Source organism: Aquarana catesbeiana, linkage group LG04, assembly GCF_042186555.1.
Source record: "Aquarana catesbeiana isolate 2022-GZ linkage group LG04, ASM4218655v1, whole genome shotgun sequence".
Classification (NCBI taxonomy): Eukaryota; Metazoa; Chordata; class Amphibia; order Anura; family Ranidae; genus Aquarana; species Aquarana catesbeiana.
The window spans coordinates 60,082,900-60,104,276 of NC_133327.1; the positions used below are offsets into that span (position 1 = coordinate 60,082,900).

Consider the following 21,377-nt stretch of genomic DNA (forward strand, 5'->3'; position numbering starts at 1 on the left):
TTTTTGCATGCGATCAATACCCGCAGCTGTAGCTTCCAGCATTGACCATTGTGTTCTGCCGGCAGGGAAGGCTCCCTGTGCTCTCCACCACCAGAACACAATAGTGCTATGGAAGGGATTTGCCCATCAACACAAAATTACAGTGATAAATGCACATTTCAGTATTTAGGCTACAAACAGGTACAATATGCAATTAGAAATGTGATTTAAGGTAGATATTAAGGCAATATTTATTTTTTCGCTATAGTAAGTAAGTAGCTCTGGGACAGGACTCAGGAGGGCAAGAAATTAGAATGGGCACACACACACACACATGAAATTGACTCTCACAGTGACAATGACAGCCTTGTGCAGCACCACAGATCACCGACATGACACGTCCCCTCCTGAGTCGCATTGACGGTCTTTCTCCACGCCAAGTGGTCCCTCTAGTCCAACCAGCACTGACAGTGCCACTCCCGGCTTGCCTTGCTCCTGTCCTACAGCCCCACACACGAAGCTCTGTCTTCTACACTCGGCTTTCTTGCACCATCACACGACACGCTCAGGCACCGCCTCCACCAGACCCGTCCCCAGCCGGCGCCACTCCAACACACTGTAGCAGGCACTCGGATGGTCTCAAATGGCTCCGGACCGGAGCATCACAGCTATATTTTTAACTGCCAACCTTTTCCTGTCACTGGCATTTACTGGCAGGAGAAAAGTGCCCATTTTTTACTGGCTGCCAGTAAAAAGACTGATGGTTGGCAGCACTGCCTTTCAGAAAGTAGAGGCCCTGAGGATTATCCTTGCTAAGGCTAGCCCTGACAAAGGTCAGTTTAAGAAATGCTGGGAATGGGCAATTGCTCAAGTACCTACAGCTCGCTGCCTGGTCCTGGTATTTACAGCTATGACATTGTTTGAAGGGACTGGAGATCATGTCCCTGGTCTGCACCTTGGCTTCCAAACAGTAGGTGGAATAGCTTTGCAGTGTTAGACATATTTTGAGGGTGTATCTCAGTACCGGGAGAACTAGTCCTTCCACCACACCGCCTAGATCTTCTTTATCTTCTGTACTGCAATCTACGTCATTAAAACAATTACGGACCTGAATTAAATGACAAATTACATGATTGAGGCCTGACCTCAGACTGGAACTTCCTGTTCTGGATATAAAAAGACATCTGAAGTACATACTTATAATAAGAGTATAGATAGGTCTCAAGGACAGAGGTTCTGACTAGGGTTAAAGTATTACTAAACCCACAAGAGTAAAATCAGTCTGTATATGCAGTTAAGCATGCTTGTTATACTCACTGTGGAACCTAAGGGGTTAATCATGTGCATTGTGTAAAAAACTGCTTGATCCTTTCTTCTCTGATCCTCCCCTTTTTCCAAAGTCCCCAATTCATCTGCTTATAGTACAGAGCTTTGGGGGCACTCTGCACATGCTCAGTTTGGTGTGCATCGCTAGAGAGGTTTTTTTTGGGAGGGTGTGATCAGCACAGGGCCAATCATCACTGTCAAGACAGAGGGTCAGGGGTCCAGCAGCCTCATGGGACAGTCAGAGGAGAATGTAAAGCAGTTTATATTTACTAAAATAATTGCATTTCCATGTTCTGTGTACTGTGGGAGACCAGATATAGTGAATGCTGGGTCCTGGGTTTAGTAACACTTTAAGATGAATTGCTTTACTATTATATCTTATATGTGTTACCATAAACACTGTCATTAATTCTCGTGGTATAGCATTTTTGAATCTCTAATCTTAAAGTCATATATACAGTGGCGTCTGAGTGTATCTCCCACTGTCTTCTTATTGATCTCCCTCTTAGATTGTAAGCTCTAATGAGCAGGGCTCTCTAAATCCTACTGTATTGTGATTGTACTGTCTGCCCTTATGTTGTAAAGCTCTACGTAAACTTTCGGTGCTATCTAAATCCTGTATAATAATAATAATAATGATCTTTCAGTGCCCACAGAATGACCTTCACACAATAGGCAATCTTGGCTTTGTTCCCAACCACATTACATTTTGGGTGTTCCCATTCACATTTGAGAGTTCCAGAGTTAAAAAAAATAAAAACCCAACAGGTGGAGTTGGGACTTCTCATACCTCCAAGGCCACAAGAGGTGTACGTAGGGTTGCCACCTCATCCCTTTAAAACCAAACACATATTAATTACACAAGTTCTGTGGCTGAGTAAGATGGTAATTTAAACTAACTTGCTGCCTTATCTGCATTTAATTAGCCTCAGAACTTGTGTAATATGTGTTTGGTTTTAAAGGGATGAGGTGGCAACCCTAGGTGTATGGACTTGGGACCTTGATCTTACCACCAGTGTACCAAAAACCCAATTCCCAATTGCCTTTAGTAATTCCATTCCAGTGTTAAATTCTCTTTTGTTCAAAAATCTTTAATATCCTAGGTACTTGGTATAATCGCTTTCTTTATAATGAGCTCTGAATTTAATTCATGTTTAATATAAAACACAGTCTATACATTTGTAATAATAAAATGTTTTTAATTCCAGGTAACCTGCAAAGGATTGACTTGTAAGATGCGTACGGTGGCCTTTTTCCTTACCTTGATGCATGGGTTAGCACTGTGTGCTGGTGAAGCAGCTAGTGATAGTTCCACTCCCAAGCTAATCCTGGTATCGTTTGATGGGTTCAGGGCAGACTATTTATTAAACTTCTCATTGCCTAACCTCCAGGAGTTCATCAGCGATGGAGTACTGGTGAGGGAGGTGACAAATATCTTCATCACAAAAACTTTCCCCAATCATTATACAATAGTGACTGGTTTATATGCTGAAAGTCATGGCATGGTAGCCAACTCTATGTATGATTCCAGCACAAACCGGACCTTTAATTTGTCCAACTTTACTTCTAAGACTGACCCATTTTGGTGGAACCAAGCAACTCCCATCTGGGTGACCAACCAACACATGGGACGAAGAAGTGGCTCAGCCATGTGGCCTGGCAGCGATGTAAAGATTCAGAATACAACCCTTGATGACATTTTGTCGTACAACCCCCACGTCACCTTTGCCGAGCGAGTCAATAACCTCACTGCTTGGTTTACAAGACCTAATAATCCAATCAACTTTGCCACACTCTATTTTGAGGAACCTGATGCTAGCGGGCACCATTTTGGACCAGAGGATAAAGAGAAAATGGCCAAAGTGTTGAACGAGATAGATGAAAATGTTAAATATTTGGTGTCGAAGCTAAAGGAAGCAAAGCTGTGGGATACAGTGAATGTGATTATCACTAGTGACCATGGAATGACCCAATGCTCAAAGGACAGAGTTATTGTACTGGATAATTGCATTGGTCGCGGGAATTATACCTTGGTGGATTTCACTCCAGTTGCTGCAATTCTGCCACTTCAAGGTAAGTGTTAATGCATGTTCCTATTTTATATTATCGAAGGGTCTTTGTGGGTAACCTGGTGGCACTTTCAAAGTTATTCATACCATGATGGCTTCAAAAGCCTCACAATGCTATACTTATTGGATACTACCATACTTAACTTTTAATTCATGGTTCACTAAATCAGTTCATACATATTAAAAGTGAAAATGAGTACGCCATATAATAGTGATTTCAAATTTTATATGTAGATTATGTTGATGTCCCACCTGGCTTAAAGACTCTCCTGAGACCTGTTATTTGGGGTGTCTGTGGAGACTGGAAACTGACATCGTTACGTTACAGACATCTAGTGGGGTATTTACTAAAACTACATGGTGCAAAATCCGGTGCAGCTCTGCATAGAAACCAATCGGCTTCCAGATTTTATTGGCAAAGCTTAATTGAAAAAGTTAAAAGCTGATTGGCTACCAATGCACAGCTGCACCAGATTATGAGGTCTCCAATTTTAGTAAACCTTCCCCTAATGTCTATTAAGAATTTCACAAGGTTCTCCAGGAAAAAGCTGGCCTCATCAAAGTATGTTTAATGTTTAGCTGTTAACTTCAATAAGGGAGTTGAGGGTTTTAAGACATCTTGGCACTTGCGTGAAATCAGTTATTCTCAAAGAAATTGGTAGTTAACCCTTTGTTCACATTGGAGCGACTTTTCATGCAATTTGACAGGTCAAATCGCATGACAAGTCGCACCCTATTGCAGGCAATCGCACTGTTCAAATTGGTGCGACTCCGACTTTACGGTGCCGCATTAATTTGAAAATGTAATTCCTGCACTACTTTTAGCGATTTTGGGTGCGACTTGCAGTTATCTGTGCATGAAGCTGCTGAAATGCGACTTTGAAATCAGGCCATTTCAGATGAAGTCGCACGATTTCAAAGCCGCAGTCTATATGAACGAGTGCTTAAGAATATACAGTGCATCTGGAAAGTATTCACGGCGCTTCACTTTGTCCACATTTTGTTATGTTACAGCCTTATTGCAAAATGGATTAAATTCATTTTTTTTCCTCAAAATTCTGCAAACAATAACCCATAATTATAGCCTTATTGCAAAATGGATTAAATTCATTATTTTCCTCAAAATTCTACAAACAATACCCCATAATGACAACGTGAAAGACGTTTGTTTGAAATCTTTGCAAATTTATTAAAGATAAAAAAACGAAAAAATGTACATGTACATAAGTATTCACAGCCTTTGCCATGACACTCAAAATTGAGCTCAGGTCTATCCTGTTTCCACTGATCATCCTTGAGATGTTTCTACAACTTGTTTGGAGTCCACCTGTGGTAAATTCCGTTGATTGGACATGATTTGGGAAGGCACACATCTGTCTATATAAGGTCCCACAGTTAACAGTGCATGTCAGAGCACAAACCAAGCCATGAAGTCCAAGGAATTATCTGTAGACCTCTGAGATAGGATTGTATCGAGGCACAGATCTGGGGAATGGTACAGAAAAATTTCTGCAGCATTGAAGGTCCCAATAAGCACAGTGGCCTCCATCATAGGTAAATGGAAGACGTTTGGAACCACCAGGACTCTTCCTAAAGTGGACCGCCCGGCCAAACTAAATGATCAGGGGAGAAGGGCCTTAGTCAGGGAGGCAACCATGAACCCGATGGTCACTCTGACAGAGCTCCAGCATTTCTCTGTGGAGAGAGGAGAACATTCCAGAAGGACAGCCATCTCTGCAGCACTCCACCAATCAGGCTTGGATAGTAGTGTGGCCAGACGAAAGCCACTCCTGAGTAAAAGGCACATGACTGCCCATCTGGAATTTGCCAAAAGGCACCTGAAGGACTCTCAGACCATGAGGAACAAAATTCTCAGGTCTGATAAAACAAAGATTGAACTCTTTGGCATGAATGGCAAGCGTCGAGTCTGGAGGAAACAAGGCACCGCTCATCAGCTAGCCAACACCATCCCTACAGTGAAGCATGGTGGTGGCAGCATCATGCTGTGGGGATGTTTTTCAGTGGCAGGAACTGGGAGACTAGTCATGATCGAGGGAAAGATGAATGCAGAAATGTACAGAGACATCCTTGATGAAAACCTGCTCCAGAGCGCTCTGGACTTCAGACTGGGCGAAGGTTCATCTTCTAACAGGACAATCACCCTAAGCACACAACCAAGATAACAAAGAAGTGGCTATGGGACAACTCTGTGAGTGGCCCAGCCAGAGCCCAGACTTGAACATGAATGAACATCTCTGGAGAGATCTAAAAATGGCTGGGCACTGACACTCCCCATCCAACCTGATGGAGCTTGAGAGGTCCTGCAAAGAAGAATGGGAGAAACTGCCCAAAAATGGGTGTGCCAAGCTTGTAGCATCATACTCAAAAATACTTGAGGCTGTAATTGGTGCCAAAGGTGCTTCAACAAAGTATTCTTTAGTGATACTTCAGATAATCGTGTTCAGGAATGAGAGCATGAAAAACCTAATGAAGGGGGAATGTCAAGATGTCAAGACCAGATATAGCTCAATAAATGCCCACTCACATTTTGGAAGTGCTATAAGCTAGCACCAGCATGAACAGCTTGCAAGCACCTCTGCGCGCTTTCCTATGGCCACGGCGTGTGTTCCAAGACCAGGAGATATAGAAACCAGCAAACCCAGAAGTGATGTCAGTGAGGGACGGACAAACAGCCTCCATGCATTTCGTGTGATACACGTCCTCAGGAAGCTTGCAAGTTTCACTAATGTATAAGGAACTATTAACATCCACATTGTGGGCTACAGAGAACTTATCAATTTGGGGTCTCTCAGTACCTAAGTAGCGGTGAGTGCAAACGTCCCACGCACCCTGCTAGGTGGACTGTCACGTTTATTATAATTTATTATTATTATTTTTTCACTATATTGGTATGAGAATTTGAGTTGTTCATGGTTTATCACGGTGATTAAGTTTTCTCCATTCACTATTTTGCTGTGTATTTTTTTGTTTTTAGAGGTAGCGCCACACTTTTTTACGTTTTTTTTATTGAATGCTTAAGTGCAAAGGAGAGATTTGGGGTCTTACAGACCTCAGGTCTCTCCATAAAGAGTACCTGTCACTGCCTATTACTGTCACAGGGGAAGTTTACATTCCTTGTGACAGCAATAAAAGATTAGAAAAAAAAAATGAAGGAGACGGTGTAAAAATAAAAAAAATGAATACAAAATAAATGAGGAAAAAAAAATGTTTAAAGCGCCCCATCACTTACGTAAGTCGCGCCCGCAAATGTAAACAGTATTCAAACCACACGTGAGGTATCGCCACGATCTTTAGAGCGAGAATAATAATTCTAGCACTAGACCTCCTCTGTAACTCTAAACTGGTAACCTGTAGAAATTTTTAAAGCATCGCCTATGGAGATTTTTAAGTACTGCAGTTTGTCGCCATTCCACAAGTGAGTACAGTTTTAAAGCATGACATGTTAGGTATCAATTTACTCGACGTAACATCATCTTTCACATTATACAAAAAAACTGGGCTAACTTTACTGTTTTTGTTGTTTTTTTTTTTTAATTCATGAAAGTGTTTGTTCTTCCAAAAAAAAATTGCATTTGAAAAGACTGCTGTGTAAATACAGTGTGACATAAAATATTGCAACGATCGCCATTTTATTCTCTAGGGCAGGTATGTCCAAAGTCTGGCCCGAGTTCCGGTTTCAAACAGCCCCACTGGTAATTTGGCTATATATATCTTTTGTGGCCCCCAACAAATTCCTGAGCGCTGTGGGGGCCACAAAAGATAAGGGGGCGATTCCTGCTGTCTCTGAGTGGAAGGAGGGGGCGGGCGCCGCTAGATTACGCAGATCGGCGATCTCTTGTGCACCCGGCAATCAGTCACACACAGTCCCTCCTCCTGTCCCAGGATTGGACCACTGTTCTGTCTATAACAGGCGGGACTGTGTGTGACTGATCGCCGGGTACACAGGAGATTGCGGCGCTGTGTAATCCGACACTGACGAGGCTGCAGATGAGCAAGGATGTGCAGGCTGCATTCATTTGCAATGGTGAGGCTGCTGATGGGCAATGTGCAGGCTGCATTAATTGGCAATGGTGAGGCTGCAGATGGGCAATGTGCAGGCTGCATTAATTGGCAATGGTGAGGCTGCAGATGGGCAATGTGCAGGCTGCATTAATTGGCAATGGTGAGGCTGCAGATGGGCACTGATCAGGCTGCATTGATGGACTTTGACCCTCCTTTTGCTTCAAAGTTCTTTATTTAAAATGTAATTTTTTTTCCCTGAAACTTTCCTCTTAAAGTGAAGGTGCGTGTTATATGCCAATAAATACGGTATATCCAAATAACACACGCAAGCTCATCCTTAGTCCTGAGCGGTGCTTGGGGATTCGTTGGGGGGCTGCAAAAGAAGAAAGTTTGTACACCCCTGCTCTAGGGTCTCTGCTAAAAAATATATATATAATGTTTGGGTGTTCTAAGTAATTTTCTAGCAAAAAATACATATTTTAACTTGTAAGCAACAAGTGTCAGAAAAATGCTTAGGCATGAAGGGGTTATGCCCTCGTTCATGCGATTGACAAGTCGCACACTATTGCCAGCAATCGCTCTGTTCAAATTGGTGCGACTTCAACTTTGCGGTGCGGCAAAGTTGTAGCGCCTGCACTACTTTTGGCGATTTTGGGTGCGACTTGCAGACATCTGTGCAAGAAGCCGCACAGATGTCTTCCAAGTTGCAACCGAAGGCGCACTGACATGCGGCTTTAAAATCAGGCTATTTCAGAGAAAGTCGCATGATTTCAAAGCCACAGTCAATGTGAACGCAGGCTTAAGAAGATAGTGCCAGCTCAGCTGATTCCGAATTGACAGTCCAAGTTCACACAGTTCTCATGTTCAGTTTAATGAGATGAGAACAACCATTCTTTGTAAGTAGAAAGAGTTCAGTTCTATTCTGAAGGATCTTTTTAGGCCGGCCACTTGAGGAGGTAAGTGCTTCCCGCATGGATCATTACTATTCAGAGCACGTTTGGTGATCTCCATGTTTTTCCCTGAAGTTGGTGGCTTTTGGGCAAAGACCCATAGAGATGTTCCAACTTGACAGATCACTCCTGACAGCAGCAGCCACTTCTAAGTGTCATCTTTACCTTTTACCTATTTCAGCACATTTCATGTCAGATGCATTCTTCCAGTGCAGGTTAAAAAGTAAATGGAATCTTACTGGTTTATGCACTAGCAGTCAAAAATTTTACAACCCCACCATTGTTCCAGTTTTTCTTGAAATCTAAGCCATTCAAGTGCAGTAAATACCCTGAAGTAGCATAAGTGTAAACTGCCTGAAGTTATAACAATATGTAAGCCCTAAATCTTTTTCCATATGTTTCACATTAAACAAATGTTTAATGCCAAACACAAGCGTTATCAACGTTTATTCTAACTTTTACCAGTTCTTACTATTAGTTCTGGTGTTCTGCAATTGGATCGAAAAGTTCCAATAGATTTTTGCAATATCATCTCTGTCTAGTTGATCAGGGGTTGGTACTACAGCCAAATAATGACCCAAACCCTCCTCCTGGCAATACCAGAGCTATTTCAGAACAAAATAACTTGATGGTAGGCTTCAAATCATGGAATGGCTAGTTAGGCTTCAAGACTAAAAGTGGTTCTAAAGACTTAAAGCGGAGCTCCACCCAAAAGGGGAAGCTCCACTTGTTTTCTCCCATGAAATGTGCTGAAATAGGTAAAAGGCAAAGTTGACACTTAGGAGTGGCTGCTGCTGTTTGGAGTGATCTGTCAAGTTGGAACATCTCTTTGGGTCTTTGCCCAAAAGCCACCAACTTTAGGGAAAAACATGGAGATCACCAGACCAGACCTGGTTTTGACAGGTACCTGCCCTTACTTCCGGGTGACTTTGACGCAGTGAAGTCACCCGGAAATGCGGCCCCCTTCCTCCTTCCCCCGCCAGCGGGCCATTCACAAGAATCAGCACGCTTCTCACATGCACAGTAAGGAGCCGGCTGTGAAGCCGCAAGGCTTCACTGCTGGTTTTCCTTACAAGAAATGGCCGCAGCAGCACCCAGGAGCCGGTTGAAAAATGGGGCGAACACACCGTTGGCTTCGTGGATAGGTAAGTGCCCTAATATTGCCCTAAGTGTGAGAGAATATTAAAGTGATTCTAAAGGTAGAAGGTTTTTTTATCTTAATGCATTAAGATAAAAAGCCTTCAGTGTGCAGCAGCCCCCCTAATTCTTACCTGAGCCCATCTCGATCCACGATTGCCTCGGTCATCCAGGAATCTCCCTCCTGATTGGCTGAGACACAGCAGTGGTGCCATTGGCCCCTGCTGCTGTCAATCAAAGTCAGTTAGCCAATAAGGAGAGAGAGGGGGTGGGACCAAGCTGCGGCTCTGTGTCTGAATGGACATAGGGAGCTGCGGCTCAACTTAGGTGCCCCCATAGCAAGCTGCTTGCTGTGGGGGCACTCAATAGGGGGGAGGGGCCAAGAGAGGTGGCGCAGGATTTGAGAAGGAGAGGATCCGGGCTGCTCTGTACAAAACCACTGCATAGAGCAGGGAAGTGTTATTTTTAAAGAAAACAAAATAAAACTTTAGTATTTAGTATCACTTTAAAAGTCAGCAGCTAGAGTATTTCTAGCTGCTGACTTTCAATTTTTTCTAAAGGAGCCCGGAGCTCCTCTTTAAGGTTTTTTTACCTTTAAAAAAAGTAAAAAAAAAAAAAAAACAGGCAGTGGCGGCTCAGGATCAAGCCCACACGAGTGCCCCCATAGGAGTCTTATATGGACACTGGCCGAGGAGGTGGAGCCAGGAGCACTGGCAGGTGACCCCAGGAGGATCAGGGCTGCTCTGTGCAACCATTGCACAGAGCAGGTAAGTATAACGTGTTTATTATAAAAAAAAGGTTTACAATCAAATCACTTTAACCACTTCCCGGCCACCTACCCGCAATGTACCGCGGACTTGCTGCCTGCCCAGACAAAGCGACGTATCTGTGTTGCAGCCTGCTTCGAGGTTTAGGGCGCGTGATTGTAAACAGTGGGAGCCTTGTCAGCAAGTCCCAGCCAATGATTCATGGCCGGGACCCGCTGATCGGTAAAATCTTCTGAAACTGAAGTGGTTAAAGACCTTAACCCTTTCACCGCCAGATCCGTATACATTGTACGGACCTGACAGGCAACCAGGTGGCAGTGCTGCCGTCCGATTGCTCACATACACCCCTGGTACCAGCGCCCCACCTTGCGTTACGGGCTCTGTTTGCCCATGTGTGGGCCCAGGAGCAATATGGCGGGTGCCAGCGGCTGAAGGAGAGAAGCGGACACATGCCCGCTCTCCTTCCCTTCTTGTTGTGACTCAGAAAGCGACGTCTATGACATCACTTCCAGGTCAGCCTTTCTGTGTCCCCGGCTAGCTTACCCGGGAAGGAATGTCTCAGTGGAGCCCCAAGAAGACCCTACATGTCTCATTAAAGATAGACTGTCACCTAAAAAAAACATTACATAGGGGACTTTTTGTCCCCTGTGTAATGGAAAAAAAAAGTTAAAGCGGAGTTTCACTAAAAAAAAAATTTTAGATGTCAGCAGCTGCAAATACTGCAGCTGCTGACTTTTAAAATAAGTACACTTACCTGTCCCGGGGTCCAGCGATGTCGGCACCCGAGACCGAGCCGTCCCTCGATCCTCGAGTGCTGCCGCCGCCATTCTCACTGAGGGGATCAGGAAGTGAAGCGTTGCGGCTTCACTGCCCGGTTCCCTACTGCGCATGCGCGAGTCGCGCTGCGCGTCTACACTGATCCCCGTTGTGTTGTGGGAACTGTGTATTTCCCACAACACAACGGGGGTGGGCGGGGAGTCTGCGGCTAGCTATACCCGTAAGTGGGTGCAGATACCTGTATTATACAGGTATCTGCACCCCCCTCCCCCCTGAAAGGTGCCAATTGTGACACCGGAGGGGGGGAGGAATCCGATGAGCGGAAGTTCCACTTTAGGGTGGAACTCCGCTTTAAGTAAAAAAAACCTTTTTTTTTTTTTTTTTTTTTTTTTTTGCAAAAAAATATAGTTACACTCAAGCACATAAAATCCCCCATCTCCCCCACTTTTTTTTTTTGAGGCCCCCCCCCCCCACCCCCACATATACGCACATACGACTGTAAACGCATGCATCTGAGGAGACTATGCGTGAAAACATTGATTGCAATACACATGTTACATATCGCCGTGCACGCCAGAGTGAGCGCAATGATTCTTAAACAAGACCTCCTCTGTAACACTAAAGTAATGACCTATAGGGGGCTTTGAAGCATTGCCTATGGAAAATATAGGGTTCTGAAGTTTGTCGCCATTTCACAGGCACACACAAATTTAAGGTTTGACATGTTTTTGACATGTTGGATATCTATTTACTCGGTGCAACCTCGTCCTTTAGATTTTTGCCAAAATACCAAATTTGGGTACTTTATTGCACTTGTTTACCCTAAAATTCACTCTAGTGTGTTTTTTACTGAAATTTAGCATTCCCTAGACCAGTGATGGCGAACCTTGGCACCCCAGATGTTATGGAACTACATTTCCCATGATGCTCCACTACACTACAGAGTGCATGAGCATCATGGGAAATGTAGTTCCAAAACATCTGGGGTGCCAAGGTTCGCCATCACTGCCCTAGACCTTTGCAGTAATATCGTGTGACATAAAAATTTGGAACTACCACATTTTTTTTTTCTCTAGGGTGTCTGCTTTCTGAAAATGCACTGCTCAAAAAATGAAAGGAACACTTTATTCAGAGTATAGCATCAAGTCAGTTAAACTCCTGGGATATTGATCTGGTCAGTTAAGTAGCAGAGGGGGTTGTTAATCAGTTTCATCTGCTTTGGTGTTAACAATGAGACAACCTCCAAAACAGGAATGGTTTTACAGGTGGGGGCCACTGACATTTTTTTTTCCTACTCCTCTTTTCTGAATGTTTTTCAGTCAGTGTACCTACTGGTAGCATGAGGCGATAGCTGGACCCTATAGAGGTTGCACAGGCAGTCCAACTCCTCCAGGATGGCACATCAATACGTGCCATTGCCAGAAGGTGTCTCCCAGCACAGTCTCAAAAGCCTGGATGAGATTCCAGGAGAAAGGCAGTTACTTTAGGAGAGCTGAACAGGGCTGTAGAAGGTCCTTAACCCATCAGCAGGACCAGTGTCTACTCCTTTGTGCAAGGAGGAACAGGATGAGCACTGCCAGAACCCTACAAAATGATCTCCACTACTGTGAAGGTCTCTGACCTTCACAATCAGAAACAGACTTCCTGAGGGCCCGACATCCTCTAGTGGGCCCTGTGCTCACTGCCAGGCACCGTGGAGCTCGATTGACATTTGCCATTGAACACCAGAATTGTCAGGTCCGCTACTGGCACCCTGTGCCTTTCACAGATGAGAGCAGGTTCACGCTGAGCACATGTGATAGACATGAAAAGGTCTGGAGAAACTGTGGAGAACATTATGCTGCCTGTAACGTCGTTCAGCATGACCGGTTTGATGGTGGGTCAGTGATGGTCTGGGGAGGCATATCCATGGAGGGACGCACAGACCTCTACAGGCTAGACAATGGCACCCTGCCTGCCATTAGGTATTGGGTTTAAATCCTTGTTCCCATTGTCAGAACCTACGCTGGTGTAGTGGGTCCTAGCTTCCTCCTGGTGCACGACAATGCCCGGCCTCATGTGGTGAGAATATGCAGCCAGTTCCTGGAGGATGAAGGAACTGATACCATTGAATGGCCCCCACGCTCGCCTGACCTAAATTCAATAGAACACCTCTGGGACATTATGTTTCATAGTTGGTAAGGTTGTATAAAGACACCAGTCCATCCAGTTCAACCTGAGTGAGTGTGGGTGCGTGTCTACAATTGTCCCTATCCTTGTACATTGTGTCTCATTAAGATGCTCATCTATTATTATTATTTATTTAAGGTACCCATATAGCACCGTCAATTTACGCAGCGCTCCACACATACATAGCACACTCACATCGGTCCCTACCCTCAAGGAGCCCACAGTCCAAGGTCCCCAACTCACACCCATATACTAGGGCCAATTTTGGACAGAAGTCAATGAACCTACCAGCATGTCTTTGGAGTGTGGGAGAAAACCCACGCAGGCACAGGGAGAACATGCAAACTCCAGGCAGGTAGTGTCGAGAGTGCTACCCACTACACCACTGTGCCACCCCATTTCTTTAGCAGGGACAGGGAAACTGGTCAGAGTAAATGTGGAGATGGATGAAGCCAAATACAGGGCAATCTTAGAAGAAAACCTGTTAGAGTCTGCAAAAGACTTGAGACTGGGGCGGAGGTTCACCTTCCACCAGGACAACGACCCCAAACATACAGCCAGAGCTACAATGGAATGGTTTAGATCAAAGCATATTCATGTGTTAGAATGGCCCAGTCAAAGTCCAGACCTAAATCCAATTGAGAATCTGTGGTAAGACTTGAAAATTGCTGTTCACAGAAGCTCTCCATCCAATCTGACAGAGCTTGAGCTATTTTGCAAGAAAGAATGGGCAAAAATGTCACTCTCTAGATGTTGAAAGCTGGTAGAGACATCCCCAAAAAGACTTGCAGCTGTGATTGCAGTGAAAGGTGGTTCTACAAAGTATTGACTCAGGGGGGCTGAATACAAATGTACCCCACACTTTTCACATATTTATTTGTAAAAAATGTTAAACCATTAATCATTTTCCTTCCACTTCACAATTATGTGCCACTTTGTGTCGATCACATAAAATCCCAATAAAATACATTTTATGTTTTTGGTTGTAACATGACAAAATGTAGAAAATTTCAAAGGGTATGAATACTTTTTCAAGGCTTTGTATAATGTTTGGGGGGTTTTGTGTAATCTTCAGGCCAAAAATAATTTTTTAAACGCGTGCAAAAAAAAATGATCTGGCAGCGAAAACGTTAAAGTAAGCCAAGTTCAATAGAAACTGTAAAAATAGGGATTCCAAAATGTTTAACTCCTTCTCACAGGCACTTCCTGGCCCATTAAGAGGTTCTAAATGTCGGGAGGCGGAAGGTGGGCATTCCGGGCATGTGACTGCTGTGATTGGCAGTCACAGTGGTCACATGATTGCGCTTAGTGTGCCGGGAACGCGCTCTCAGCACAGAAATGTGTTTACATAGGGAAGATTTGCTTTAAATCAAGTCGATCTAAATCACGATATAAATCACTAATAAAAAAGCTTGATTTAAATCAACTCAATTTAAATCATAATTCATCTGCCCTGCAGTGGCTCCTCCTCTTACCCGCTTGTTGACTCACTGACAGTGTCATTCACTTTAATGGGACGGCTGGTGATGCGGCAGCAACACAACAAGGTGAGGAACGTGGCGGCAGCAGGTGAGTGGATGCCCGCTAATGGGTGCTGCCATGATGGATCTGAAATGACAGGTGCTCTTTAAATATAAGGACTTATTCTTGCTGGTAGTTAGAATTCTTAATATTTGCAAACAAAATGAAGGTTTCCTATTTAGAATAATAAGCTGTCAGGTTAGTAAAACAGCGATATCAGAACCGATTCAATCATACAGTTTGTAGTGTACATAGATTTGCAAAAGAATGAGATAAAGGAATATTCCCGAACTTTGTTTTATCTCATGGTTACTGTGAAATTGTGTCAATGCATCAATGCAGTGCTTGTTATCTCAGCTTGCAGAGCTTGGATTCATTGAATGAGTTTACCAAAAATGTAAATATTGCAGAACATACAGCCTCATGCTACAAAACTAAGCTCCATTTCATGGTGAATAAACTAAATTATTAATGTATCTTAAATAAAAGCCTACAGTATCTTTAAATTGATTTTTACTCCAAAAGCATTTTATTAAAATAAATTTGATTAAAAATCAAAAAATCGATTTAAATGAAAAAAAAAATCTGATTTAAATAAAAAAAATAAATTTTTTCTTTAAAAATAAATAAATAAATAATTGATTTATATCCACCCTGCATAGGGACACATAAATGCGGCTTCTCTGCTTTCAAGCCCACCCTCCGAGGGGCCGCATATAGGCGTTTCCTCGCTGGGACCTGGATAACCAGCAGTGTATATGTGACACCTAGCACTCATAATAATACTGGATTGAGGATGTATTGAGGATCCTTCTATGAGGATGTATTGAGGATCCTTCTATGAGGATGTATTGAGGATCCTTCTATGAGGATGTATTGAGGAGCCTTCTATGAGGATGTATTGAGGATCCTTCTATGAGGATGTATTGAGGAGCCTTCTATGAGGATGTATTGAGGAGCCTTCTATGAGGATGTATTGAGGATCCTTCTATGAGGATGTATTGAGGATCCTTCTATGAGGATGTATTGAGGAGCCTTCTATGAGGATGTATTGAGGAGCCTTCTATGAGGATGTATTGAGGAGCCTTCTATGAGGATGTATTGAGGAGCCTTCTATGAGGATGTATTGAGGAGCCTTCTTTGAGGATGTATCTGTTCTTTTCCCACAGACATCAATTATGTGTACAATCTACTAAAGAACTGCAGTAGTCACATGAAAGTCTACCTGAAGGAGCAGATCCCAGATCATTATCACTACAAGCACAACAGCCGGATCCAACCCATCATCCTGGTGGCCGATGAAGGATGGACAATAGTGCAGAATGGATCATCCAACATAACCTGTAAGTGACACTAAAATCTGGTTGAACTGGTATGTATTGTAGAGAAAAATCCCTTCTATCAATGGCGGCTGGTGAAGATTTAGGATGGGGGGGCGCCAGACCCTGCCCTTCCTTTTTGACCCCTCCCACTTGGTGAAAATGGGCATGGTTTCAGCGAAATAGTGGGTGTGGCTCTAAGGTGGTGTGGTTAGCGTCTGAGATGAACGAGGGATGGAGGGAGAGGGAGAGAGGGACAGCAGGCCCAGATCCTACACAACAATAGAAATATGTGTATTCTAGAAAGTTTAACAGTCAGCAGATAAAGATACTCCAAACAACTGGTGTTAGCACTTCAATCATCCCGGCACCATGGTTGTTATGGTGTCAGGATGATTGAAGCGCATTATTTCTATTATTACATTGTAATATAAAATTAAATCATTCAACTCACCATAATACAGAATCAGTGGGAGCCCCGAGTGTGTCACTAGCCACGTCGCCTACAACCAGATGCCATCAGGCATCCCCAGCAGTATGTCCTTACATCAGGTGCCCCCAGCGGAGTCCCTCCTTACATGCAGCCTGTGTCCCCCCAAATGCAGCCTCTGTCCCCCCAAATGCAGCCTCTGTCCCCCCAAATGCAGCCTCTGTCCCCCCAAATGCAGCCTCTGTCTCCCCAAATGCAGCCTCTGTCGTCCCCCCCCAAATGCAGCCTCTGTCCCCCCCCCCAAATGCAGCCTCTGTCCCCCCCTGCCCCCCCCCCCCCAAATGCAGCATGCCTGTGTCCCATTACATGCAGCCTCTGTTCCCATTAAATGCAGCCTCTGTTCTCCCAAATGCAGCCTCTGTCCCCCCCAAATGCAGCATGCCTGTGTCCCATTAAATGCAGCCTCTGTCCCCCCAAATGCAGCCTCTGTCCCCCCCCCAATGAAGCCTCTGCCCCCCTCAAATGCAGCCTCTGTCCCCTCCAAAATGCAGCCTCTGTCCCCCCCCCAAATACAGCCTCTGTCCCCCCCAAATACAGCCTCTGCCCCCCCCCCAGAATGCAGCCTCTGTCCCCCCCCAGAATGCAGCCTCTGTCCCCCCCAAAATGCAGCCTCTATCCCCCCCCCTAAAATGCAGCCTCTGTCTCCCCCCCCCCCCCCAAATGCAGCCTCTGCCCCCCCCCCAAATGCAGCCTCTGCCCCCCCCCCAAATGCAGCCTCTATCCCCCCCCAAAATGCAGCCTCTGTCCCCCCCCCCCCAAATGCGGCCTCTGTCCCCCCAAATGTAGCCTCTGTCCCCCCCATTCTCCACACAGCGGTACTTACCTTGGGTCTCCTGCGGTGTCCTCCTCACACTGGCACCAGTATTCTTCCTGTTTCCTCTCTCGGGCGCAATGAGAGAGCGAAGCAGGAAGTGACATCTGACTCAGGGCAGATGTCAATCAAATCTGAAGTGCCGAGTAGCTTCCGCCCGGCGCCTGTAGTATGTATTACTATGGCCGGACGGAAGCCACTCGGCGCTTCAGAAAACGGCACAAGGCGGGCTAAACGCTCGCAAATGCAGCGCCACGTCTGCAATCTCGTGATTGCATAGACGTGGCGCTTCCCATAAGTGCACTGTGTCCGGCGTCGCACTGTGTCCGGCGTCCGAACACAGTGCACTTAAGGACCTTTTTTTCCTTTTTTTTTTTTTTTTTTTCTTAAAGGGCCAGTAATAAAAAAAAATTTTTTTTTTTATTATTTTTAGTTTTTTTTTTGCTGCCTGGAGGGGGGGTGGGGGGTGGGTGGCGCCCAGGCGCCCCCTATGGACGGGCCGCCACCGCCTTCTATTGCTCTCAGCCTCCAAATCTGAACACTTTTTTTTTTTTTTTTCTTGCTGCTGTAAATGGACTTCCTAGAGGGTGGCTCCGTTCCTTCTCCAGGGTCCCACTGTAGGAACGTAGCCACCCTCTCTTGCTCGTTCCTGAAATGGACTATGGGATTTCTGCCCATGGCCACAGCTATCTTGCATGGCTCTTTCCAAACAAACAGAAGTAAAGGGAAAAGGAGAGGTTACAGGGCCATTAAGTAGTAGATGTGTATGGATTGTTTTTGGAAAATAAGGATACCAATTCACTTTAACCATTTCCGGACCGCCGACCATCGTTATATGTCGGCTGTTTGAAGGAGGATATCGTTATGGCAGCAGCTAGCTGGCATAACCCCGGTATCCTCTTCGGTTTGAGATAAAAGTGGTCTCAGCAGTGGATTCCCCGCAAGATCACTTTTATCGGCGGCAGGAGAGGGGCCCCTCCCGCCGCGCTCCAGTGCCCTCCGCCGCTTACCGGAGCCGTCGGCAGCGATCAGGTCCTTATTGGAGGACCTGACATGGAGTGAGGGGAAAATGGCCCCCACCCGTCTCCATATCATTGCAGGGCGGAAGCCACGTCACTTCTGCCCATAGCTCTTAAGGGAACCTTTTTTTTTTTTTTTTTTTTTAAATGACTTTTTTTGTTTTTTAATGCATTTTAGTGTAAATATGCGATCTGAGGTCCTTTTGACCCCAGATCTCATATATTTAGGAGGTTCTTTCATGCTTTTTTTTTTCTATTACAAAGGATGTTTGCATTCCTTGTAATAGGAATAAAAGTGACACAATTTAAAAAAAAAAAAGAAAACAGTGTAAAAAAAAAAGGGTAAAATAAATAAGAAATAAATAAAAAAAATTTAAACGTGCCCCGTCCTGACTAGCTCGCGTGCAGAAGCGAACACATACTTGAGTAGCGCCTGCATATGAAAACGGTGTTCAAACCACACATGTGAGGTATCACTGCGATCGGTAGAGCGAGCGCAATTTTTTTAGCCCTAGACCTTCTCTGTCACTCAAAACATGCAACCTGTAGAATTTTTTAAACATCGCCTATGGAGATTTTTAACCACTTGAGCCCCGGACCATTATGCTGCCTAAGGACCAGAGGTCTTTTTCCAATTTGGCACTGCGTCGCTTTAACTGCTAATTGCGCGGTCATGCAATGCTGTACCCAAACGAAATTTGCGTCCTTTTCTTCCCACAAATAGAGCTTTCTTTTGATGGTATTTGATCACCTCTGCGGTTTTTATTTTTTGCGCTATAAACGGAAAAAGACCGAAAATTTTGAAAAAAAATGATATTTTCTACTTTTTGTTATAAAAAAAATCCAATAAACTAAATTTTAGTCATACATTTAGGCCAAAATGTATTCGGCCACATGTCTTTGGTAAAAAAAATGTCAATAAGCGTATATTTATTGGTTTGCGCAAAAGTTATAGCGTCTACAAACTAGGGTACATTTTCTGGAATTTACACAGCTTTTAGTTTATGACTGCCTATCTCATTTCTTGAGGTGCTAAAATGGCAGGGCAGTACAAAACCCCCCCAAATGACCCCATTTTGGAAAGTAGACACCCCAAGGAAATTGCTGAGAGGCATGTTGAACCCATTGAATATTTATTTTTTTTGTCCCAAGTGATTGAAAAATGACAAAAAAAAAAAAAAAAAAAAATATTTACAAAAAGTCGTCACTAAATGATATATTGCTCACACAGGCCATGGGCCTATGTGGAATTGCACCCCAAAATACATTTAGCTGCTTCTCCTGAGTATGGGGATACCACATGTGTGGGACTTTTTGGGAGCCTAGCCGCGTACGGGGCCCCGAAAACCAATCACCGCCTTCAGGATTTCTAAGGGTGTAAATTTTTGCTTTCACTCTTCACTGCCTATCACAGTTTCGGAGGCCATGGAATGCCCAGGTGGCACAAAACCCCCCAAAATGACCCCATTTTGGAAAGTAGACACCCCAAGCTATTTGCTGAGAGGCATATTGAGTCCATGGAATATTTTATATTTTGACACAAGTTGCGGGAAAGTGACACTTTTTTTTTTTTTTTTTTTTTTTTTTTCATAAAGTTGTCACTAAATGATATATTGCTCACACAGGCCATGGGCATATGTGGAATTGCACCCCAAAATACATTTAGCTGCTTCTCCTGAGTATGGGGATACCACATGTGTGGGACTTTTTGGGAGCCTAGCCGCGTACTGGACCCCGAAAACCAATCACTGCCTTCAGGATTTCTAAGGGTGAAAATTTTTGATTTCACTCTTTACTGCCTATCACAGTTTCGGAGGCCATGGAATGCCCAGGTGGCACAAAACCCCCCCAAATGACCCCATTTTGGAAAGTAGACACCCCAAGCTATTTGCTGAAAGGCATGGTGAGTATTTTGCAGCTCTCATTTGTTTTTGAAAATGAAGAAAGACAAGAAAAAACATTTTTTTTTTTTCTTTTTTCAATTTTCAAAACTTTGTGACAAAAAGTGAGGTCTGCAAAATACTCACTATACCTCTCAGCAAATAGCTTGGGGTGTCTACTTTCCAAAATGGGGTCATTTGTGGGGGTTTTGTGCCACCTGGGCATTCCATGGCCTCCGAAACTGTGATAGGCAGTGAAGAGTGAAATCAAAAATTCACGCCCTTAGAAAGCCTGAAGGCGGTGCTTGGTTTTCGGGGTCCCGTACGCGGCTAGGCTCCCAAAAAGTCTCACACATGTGGTATCCCCGTACTCAGGAGAAGCAGCAGAATGTATTTTGGGGTGTAATTTCACATATTTCCATGGCATGTTTGAGCAATATATCATTTAGTGACAACTTTGTGCAAAAAAAAAAAAAAAAAAAAAAAAATTTGTCTCTTTCCCGCAACTTGTGTCGCAATATAAAATATTCCATGGACTCGACATGCCTCTCAGCAAATAGCTTGGGGTGTCTACTTTCCAAAATGGGGTCATTTGGGGGGGTTTTGAACTGTCCTGGCATTTTATGCACAACATTTAGAAGCTTATGTCACACATCACCCACTCTTCTAACCACTTGAAGACAAAGCCCTTTCTGACACTTATTGTTTACATGAAAAAGTTTTTTTTTTTTGCAAAAAAATTACTTTGAACCCCCAAACATTATATATTTTTTTAAAGCAAATGCCCTACAGATTAAAATGGTGGGTGTTTCATTTTTTTTTTTCACACAGTAATTGCGCAGCGATTTTTCAAACGCATTTTTTGGGGAAAAAACACACTTTTTTTAATTTTAATGCACTAAAACACGCTATATTGCCCAAATGTTTGATGAAATAAAAAAGATGATCTTAGGCCGAGTACATGGATACCAAACATGACATGCTTTAAAATTGCGCACAAACGTGCAGTGGCAACAAAATAAATACATGTTTAAAAGCCTTCAAAAGCCTTTACAGGTTACCACTTTAGATTTACAGAGGAGGTCTACTGGAAAAATTACTGCACTCGATCTGGCCTTCGCGGTGATACCTCACATGCAT

General features: G+C 44.0%; 1 protein-coding gene across 2 annotated transcripts in view; it reads left to right on the forward strand.

The window, feature by feature from the left end:
• The window catches only part of ENPP4 (ectonucleotide pyrophosphatase/phosphodiesterase 4), a 43,254-nt gene that overhangs the window by 14,749 nt on the left and 7,128 nt on the right, over positions 1-21,377 (forward strand). For both annotated transcript variants that reach the window (XM_073625245.1, XM_073625246.1), the window contains exons 2-3: positions 2,514-3,378; positions 15,888-16,061. In XM_073625245.1, the coding sequence (XP_073481346.1) occupies positions 2,541-3,378; positions 15,888-16,061 (1,012 nt within the window). In that variant the 5' untranslated portion in view covers positions 2,514-2,540. The remainder of the gene's footprint in view (positions 1-2,513; positions 3,379-15,887; positions 16,062-21,377) is intronic.